This window comes from Dermacentor silvarum, chromosome 4 (genome assembly GCF_013339745.2).
Source record: "Dermacentor silvarum isolate Dsil-2018 chromosome 4, BIME_Dsil_1.4, whole genome shotgun sequence".
NCBI classification, from domain to species: domain Eukaryota; kingdom Metazoa; phylum Arthropoda; class Arachnida; order Ixodida; family Ixodidae; genus Dermacentor; species Dermacentor silvarum.
The window spans coordinates 39,004,981-39,014,005 of NC_051157.2; the positions used below are offsets into that span (position 1 = coordinate 39,004,981).

General features: G+C 41.6%; 1 protein-coding gene across 1 annotated transcript in view; it reads left to right on the forward strand.

The window, feature by feature from the left end:
• LOC119449828 (inverted formin-2-like) overlaps positions 1 to 9,025 on the forward strand; it is a 148,223-nt gene that overhangs the window by 66,518 nt on the left and 72,680 nt on the right. Inside the window, 1 exon segment of the mRNA XM_049665458.1 lies at positions 1,536 to 1,602. Within this exon segment, the coding sequence (XP_049521415.1) occupies positions 1,536 to 1,602 (67 nt within the window).

Below are 9,025 nucleotides of genomic sequence, written 5' to 3' on the forward strand. Positions count from 1 at the left end.
ACGTCACTGAATTGCAGACAAAGGGAATACTATTTAATTGATTTATACAAAGGCTAAGGTGTTTATACGTTATTTCTAGCATAAATAGTAAACCCTTTAATGACGGAACTTATATATACCAGAACGAAACGTTTATTTTCTATCTAAATGTACAAAACACGTCGAGAATAAGCATAACCAACGAAAATGAAAACAAAAATTCTGTGGCGTAATGTTTTTTCGCAATAAGGGGAAAACACCAGGCAGAATCTGCTTCACCCCAAGCCACCGATATTTGGAATTTGTACAGACAGCTCTCGTTATATGTGAACCACAAGTGTACATTTCATTTCCTTTACATTACGTGTGTGACACTACTGCAGCCGGAGATCTTGCATCCGTCTATCTCCTCTGACCGTGCTTTGAAAAGGAAGCAAGTCGCGTGTTAAACATAATCTTACTTGTCTTGTGTTCTTGTTATAAACCAACAAATGACGCTTACTGCATGTCATTCAGTGTTGGCTGAAGGCATTTAGCCAGAAACTTCGTACTCAATACCTAAACTGGGAAGAAAATGTCACACTTATCAATAAAGGGTTAATATTGCCAGTAGTTCTTAAAGCGATACTAAAGGCAAATATTAAGTCAAGCTGAGGTGATAGATTAATGCTCGAGAACGTCTAAGGTGCCAATATTATCGCGACCAGAGCTATAGTAATCGAGAAATTGTAGTAAATGCAGGGCACGATTTGAGAGACCCCGCGATGTTCAGGTGCTAGCCCGATGACATAGGCGCTGATTATAATGCCTTCAAGAGTACTGATCCACTCGTAATAAAAAGGTAATTGCATCGCATTATAAGGTGGAAGAAAGTGCTACTTGTTCAATTCTGTTCGATTTTTAGCAAAAAATAACTCATTGACGTTATCCTTGACAAAGCACGGATGGTCGAAAGGTTTCGCTTTCACTCGACTCTGCGATTTCGCGTTTCAGTAGTGTCTTTATCGCGTAGTGCTACGCTGGTATTGTCGGCTCGCGAAACTCACACAAACTGCAAGTAGCAGAGAATGCCACGTCGATGTGATGTCGCGGGATGCCCGAAAGGTACACGCCACTTGACCAAGAGCAGCTGCAGCGGCGAATCCAACTATCTGTCTTGGCTCGGTCTCTCCATAGCCGCGCGTTTGCGTTATGCACAAAAGACCGCAACGCTGCCTGTCGGCCGCCGTTTTACTTACCGATGGCAGTAAAGTGCGGTGATGGCGCATGCAACGTCATCATTTCATGCTCAGGAGTGGGCGATTTGAATTGCGCTGAAGGTATGCGCACCGTTCAGACGTGGTTTTCTCCTAAACTAAGACTTCTCTTGACACGAAACGAGGGATGTGAGGTTTCTGGAATGGATATTTTAACAGTGCACATTCACTTAATATTTGCCTTTAGTGTCTCTTTGAGTTGTTAATAGCTTGAAATGAGTGGTGCACTCTCTTAAAATTGTGCACTCATATGCGTTTGCAATAGTTTCGATGTTCAAATCACTCCTCCTTCTATTGAAGCAGTACACCAAAGCAACACGCCATGCGAGATGACGACGAAAACCATAATCCATCCGAAATTGCAAAGGTGATTTCTTGGAAATGCTACCTCTAATTTTAACTTCATTGTGTTACCTCAACACAGTTTCAATGAAAACTTTGCAACTTTGCCCTTCTTTAGATAACATGAGTGTAAAGCAGCACAACCGTTCGATTTTCAGTTAACCGCTAAGCTTTGTGATCAGTGAGATTACAATATTTAATGGACACTTGATTAAATGTGTCGGTAACCATTGCGGAACGCACACAAGGCATGAAAAATTTCTTTGCCAAAAAGCACTGCAGTGACACAACTGAGGCTTCTCTAGAAAATGTAAATCTGCTTCTACGCTAATATCAACACAGTGAGCCGCATTGCCACTTGGAAGTCCAACACCTTGTTCTTGTTCACAGAACTAGGCATCCCTCGTCGGTGCAAACACTGTAACAGGCCTGGTTACGACCTCACTGACTCCACTAGTGGGAGTGGTGGCTTTGTCAGATCTGCTCCATCGGCACTGCGTGTGCATTAAGTCGCAGGGCCTCTGTCCCTGAGGGCCGAGGCTTCAAGTTTGAGGTATTCTCTGGCCATAGTTTGTTCTCACCCATATTAACGAGACGCGGGGAGTGTCAGCACCAAGCTCTTGTATTGTTACTGCCATCTAATGACAGGCGTTTATCACTAGTGATGTCTGCTAACGTGTTTAGTGACTGTGCTGTTGGTGCACTGCTTTTGACCTTCAAGAGTTAATTTGAGTGACTAGGCTTAATTCGAATGTTGAGGCGGGGAGAATGCACAATCAGTATTAATTAAATGAAAAATGAGACATCCACCCAATCGTAGCAATTGCTACAAAGGAAACCCATATGGGTTTCTCGAAGCCTCGCAGTTGAAGAAAATTCGCCCTGGCGAACCTGGGACCACCGCCTTTCCGGGGCAGCCGCTCAACCATCTGAGCTAACCAGGCGGCTAGCAGATGGCAGGGCGAAGTCCAATTGGGTGGATGTCTCATTTTCCATTTAATTACTTCTCTCCACCTAGCGGGCTTCCGCTGAACTATTACGTCAAACAATTGCCTTGGCTAGCCTCCTGGCTAGCTCAGATAGCAGAGCGGCTTCCCCGGAAAGGCGGTGGTCCCGGGTTCGAGTCCCGGACCAAGACGAATTTTTCTTCAACTGCGAGGCTTTTCTTTCGAGAAACCCGTAAGGGTTTCCTTTGTAGCAATTGCTACGATTGGGTGGATGTCTCATTTTCCGTTCAATTACTTCTCTCCACCTTGAGGGTTTCCACTGATTACGTTGATAATCAGTTTTAGTTCTTAAGAGAGATGTAGAAGCAGACTACCATATCTAGTAATTGGACTACATTGTTTCCAGCTCCAGCTGTCCAGATTGTGAACTCAGATGTGGTGCACATTTTTTTGAGTGGGGAAGTGGTGCTTACATTTTCAAGTATGTTATGTGCGCATCATTTTTTGCAATTAGAATCGCACCTGAACGTAACGTTATGGTGTTATATTTAACCTCACTAGATACATTTACTTTGGGAGCAGAAAGACAGCGAAATTGTGCTCAAGTGTCCTCTTCAAGCGTCCTTGCTTCATACCTGCTCCATCACCCTTAATGAGCATACTTGTTAGCTTTTTTTTTGTGCAACTTGTGTAGTTTTGAGTTCGGGGTTCAGTCGTTTGCAGCGACTGTAGCCTATCGTAGTTAGAGCAGCATATTTGAGCCATATTTGATTCTCTTCAAGCATAATATCACTGCATTCATGAATTTAATGTGGTGGAATTTTAATATGCAGGTCCTGAAATCAAGTATTATATCTGTCTAAGCCTGTATATAGAGGTAGTAGGGAAAGCTATCTAAAGAATTTGAGCCTGCCAAAGACACTTCCTTAACTGCTAGCCGATTTGTTCGACAACTTTTTTTTCTGGTTACAATTCTATTCGGAAGCTTACTATAACACCCAATGTAGCCGCGATGCGGCAGAGTGTAGTTTAGAGGAGGCTAAATTGTTGGAAGAGGACTTCAGAGGAGTTTAAACTGCAGGAATATTCCAGCGAGCTGTGTAAGCTTTCCTAGTGCACTGTTATGGGAGACGGCACCAAAACTGGTGCCATCATGTTAAGACCACAAAGCACATTTTTTTTACAAATCCAGATCGCGAGAAGCACAACGAGGGTGGAAATCTCCATCCGATTACTATTAATGGCGAGCAAACATTGCATGCTGTGGCTTGCCTTTTTAGCAGATGTGGTTACCAAGTGCATAATAAACTTACCTAACACAAATAAAATGGTTATTAGTAAATTGAATTAAAACATCCACGCTTGGTGTGCTTCTAGTAGTTTTGAATTTAGAAAATTGTGCGCTTAGTGGCTTTCACTTAAATGCATACGCATTTTGTGCTGTCCCCTGCAACACTGCAGTAGGAAAGGTTACACATCTTTCTGTAATATGCAAGCAATTTATCCTACTTCGACCAACAGCTAGCCGTCTAACTGGTGCTGTGCGACGTCATGGCTACTTTAGATGGCATAGTAGGCTCTCCTGTACAGGGTGTTTCGCTTAACTCTGGCCAAATTTCAAAATATGCAAATGCTACGTAGCTGGACAGAACCAAGGTAATGTTTGCCGTCGCTTGGCGATACCCAGATATTTTTTTTTGCATTCCACCTAATTACATAATTATTCTTCATGAAATATTCAACTTCTCAAATATTACATACAGTCACATCAAAAATGTCAACGAGAAAATTGTAGAACAACATGAAAAAAATTCATGAGCCATTCCACTCTGTGATGGTGGATGACCAGCGAAGCTGTTTAGCGCATGACACAGAGGTGACACAAAATTTTCGACTAAGGTACGAACATATTATTGTCCTTATTGGTGGCCATCGCGACGATAGGTACGCACACACATTCGCGTATAACCTGTGTTATTAAATCTGGCTGTCACGTAAGACAATGAATGGTCATACCCCCTAAGCAATGGTTCATACCCCCTAAGCAATGGCTCATACCCCCGCGAACGGGCCCTCCCCATTAAGACGGCACAAGAGAAGCGAAATTCTACGCTGGAATGATGAGCGGCAACGGAGCTGGCTGTGGAAGAAGACGACGACGACGAACACGTGAGCAGAGGCAGGAGCGCGTTCGCGTAGATGCTCCGAGGGGCCACGGACGGACGTTTCGCCTAGATATATACAGCTTCACTGTAAAACTCCCTATGCAGCTTTCTGTGGCTCAATACGTGCTACATAAAAGCGTTTTTCCGAGCGTGAAAGAAGCCCGTGAGTACACGCAAAATTGCCGCGCGACTGGCTGCTCGAGGTACTTTGCGTCTATTCGCAGGCATCTTTCACGCTCGGGAAAACATTTTTATATAGCACGTATTGAGCAACAGAAAGCTGTATCGGGAGTTTCTCATGCTGCTCTCCAATTTTCTCATTGCCACTTTTCATCTAATTGTAATAGTTGAGAAGTAGATTTATTAAGACTAATGATCAAATTAGGCAGAATGCAAAACATAACCTGTGTATCTCCAAGCGACGGCAAACATTACCTTGGTTCTGTTTAGCTACATAGCATTTGCCCAAGTTTGGCCCAAGTTAAGTGACACACCCGGTCGATCGAAGTTTCGGGCTCAGGAAAAAGTATTGAAGGAATTCTGTTGAGAAAAGTATTAGCTAGTTGATGTAATCGCAATAGTGAAACAATATATTATAATAAAGAGTTTGTATAATAATTAATAGCAATAAAAATAATCATATAGGCAACTACCAAAAGAGCAGCTACTGGACCTTTTTTTAAAACTGATAGCTAAAAAGTTATTGCTCTATGATTGCTGTAATAAGTTTTAGTGGATGTTCGAGAAGCCTTTTGTAGCCTGTAAAGCAATTTATCTTATCACAGCTTGTTTGGAGTCTCTGGTGTTTGTAGTACTATAAGCTCTTTGCTGTTGACACTGTGTTTGAAAGATGGATGACGAAGGAAAAAAATATTGTCGATTGAGTAGTATTATAGGCGGGATTAGTTAGTGAATGGCTGGAGCATTAAATGAACACCTCTTGTGGCCTTTGTTTGGCTTTGCTAAGGCATTTACTAGATTGCATCTACGGATTCATCGCGACTACATCGTTGGAATTTAATTGTAGCCTTGGGGAAGAACAAATGAATACCAAGAAACGTTAATGACGAAAATGACGTTCGGAATTGTTCCTAAGCAGGTATGAGATAATGAGATATTGGTGATGCAATTGGATCATGCTTGCTTTTGACACACTTTGTGTCACTCCGTTGTACTACTGACCAGAGGCAGCAAATAATCTACGAAATGCTTCACATTAAACGTTATCATGTTAAATTTAGTTCTTGTAAATATCAACTAAGCACTCTTTCAGAGGACATTAGCAGAGTGTTTGAGTGTGATGAAAGCAACTGTACTAGGCATTCATTGCACATAACACCAACAAAGATATTTCTTAGTCATGTGCCACCGGAAAGAAAGAAAACACGAACGTTGTAGGTGCTGCTTTGTGCCCGGCTTAGCAAATTCCCAAGCCTTCACTGCTGCTTCTTTGTGACACTTCTAAACAAGCAGCAATTGATCACTCTCATCTGCAGCTGTTTTTCCACCTTTTTTACATTTATGTTCATGTTGTTCATATTGTGAAGCTGTCTGTTGTGTCTCCCGGCAGACGCAAAGCCATCACAGTCTTTCCAGCTTCTGATGCAGCTGCTTCAAAGAAACGTATGATGCTAACAGTAACCTTTTTGGTTGGTGAAGGGTACTTCCTGCATGCCTGCACGCACATATTATTCCTTATGCTTGCCATGCACGATCTATTGTGCCTTGCTTCCATTTTCTTCACAACTTTTCACCCCACTGTCTAAGCGCTGTGAATCAGAGAGCTGCAAAAGTACGCAACTCTGCATGTGAAGTAAAGGAAAAATGCGGGGTTAGGAAATTGTTTTAATGTAACAATATTAATTCAGTGTAATCATGACAGCCATTTACAACTGTTTACCATTACTTTAAATAATTTGCTGTTAGATTTGTAGTTAGCACTTCATTGCTCATCCTAAGGAAACAAGTTGGTTGACACAAAACAAGATATGAAAGCTTCTTGTTAAAGGTACATCGATTATCTGATCAGTGTTAAAGAGAATTGACCAGTGCTTCCACAGTCATGATCCAGTGGAAAAGTAGTTAGAGATCTGAAAGTTTGCAAAATTCACATTACAGAACAGAAAACATGCGTGCCTTGCTCATCGTTCCTCTTGAGTATGAAAGCAGTCTTTCTCAATTGTAGCCTTAGACATTCTACACACAAAGTTTTGTACTGATCGTTTGTGAGTAGTACTGTATTAAAGTATGATAGGTCGAGGTAGAACCTATCATACTATTAACTCAGTTTTTCTGACCATGATTCAGGTTAGGTTGCTTGTTATCCCTCACACTTCTTGCGCAAGCAAGAATTGTACAGCAAGGGACTCGGACTATGCACAATAATTTACCTTTTGTAACTGTAGCCAATGCACTTAAGGCCTTATATTTATTTTAGTATTTATTTTTACAATTGATGCACTAATATCTATAGATCTATCTTATGCATAGGCCTCTATACAGCCTCTATTTTAAATCGCTTTTTAAATCATAATTTTGCTAAATCAAGACACATGTCCTGGCGCTCTTTGGCCTTAGATGCCCTTGCGCCAATAAAATGCAATCATCATCATCAGGTTGCTGGTTATGTAGCTATAGACAGTTCAGTGAATAATTTGCTCACGTGGCTCGTGGAACTGAGAAGTGGGCCACAACCTATTTACCAATAAAATACCTTAAGAAACTTATTACAGGTAATCATTTTCTAATTGGTCGAAGAGGGTGCCCGTTTATGCGGAACTTCCACCTTTCTCATACAATGGAATGTTTATCGTCAAAAGTGTCTACCCAAAGCGATTGCTTTGGAAGATGTGCAGAATGTTGTTGAAGAGAGTTATGTCCGCAATGCGCAAACTCCTGTCAGTTGGAATTGTGAGACACCTGTGAGCGGCAGCAACAGAATGCAGCGAAAGAAATTTGGAAGTGAATGCGGTCTTAGCATTGTAATTTAACCTTGATTACTTGAGGCTTTTATTGGACACCAACATCTCAGTCATAAGAGGAAGCATGAAGGTAGTATGGGAACATGGATGATAATGTGCAAATTGGAGTGTCCGCAGAGAAGAGTGGTCACTGGCCAGTGCATATCGGGTGGTGTGGCAACAGGCACTGCAGGCGGTGCAAGGTGTGGGACACCAAGTGGCAGTGACACAAATCACAAATTCATACCTGGCAGTGTGCAGAAGTAGAGTCATGTTAATTTGCAGAAAATATAACATCTGAGCATTACCACACTTCAGATATATCAATCAAAATGCTTTCACAGTTTCACGTAGCTGATGGCTTCTTCCCTGAATTGTGTATTACTTTTGAAATTTTACGTGCCATACATGCAAAGCGGGATATGAGGGACGCTGTGGCACGTGGTTTCAGAATAATTGTGACCACCTGGCGTCCTTTAGTATGCTTACAAATATAGGTACGTGAGTGTTCAAACATTCCGATCCTGTCAGAACAGGGACACCAGGATTCAATCTTGCTATTTAGTGTTTGGAGGCAGGATACCATAGCCACAGAGCAACCGCACTGAGTCTTTCCACTGTTTTTTGTTTTGACAGATGCTAGCAGGCTGTGCGGCAAGAAATGATGTGATTTTATTGACACTGGCATTACTCGGTGGCAATCACTAAGTTGTTTGAGTGAGAACGCCATGGCATCTTGTATCAATGCAAGAAAAAAATATCATCTATACCGTAATTCAAACAAACATTTTGAATATAAGTTGGTCCCCTAAATGGCGGAATATTGACCTTTCACTTATTTTAAGCACTCGGAGTGCATTTAGATTGATGTCTACTGAACATGCCACACACCACCTTGAGATGTGCAGAATGTTGTTCAATTACAGTCAATTACAGCCAATTACAGTTCAATTACATCAATTACAGTGGCGGATGTGTTTCAATTCGATTGATATTGAAGAGCAGGTAGTTTAAGGCCAGTGTGCTCATCAATTTATTGTTTGCCATAAACCATAATATCTTTATAATTTGTTTGCAAGTCACTCAGCTAGCCTTAAGTTGTACGTTCCGAAATGCATAAACTTGCCCAAGGGCCTCATCTCATTCGTGGCCTATTTTCTAAACGAAATTATTTAGAGAGACAGCACGTACATAAAGTGCAGGTCAATTCTCGTGCAACAGAACAGGCTAAACTATTTAGTTGGCTAACTGTCAAGACGCTCCGTAGAAGAAGACACATTAACGCTTGTTAGCAGATTACATGTTGTCAGTATACAGATCTTGCATGTCCAAAAAATATGTAGGCAAACTGATATGTTATTGAAAATGTGCTGGCC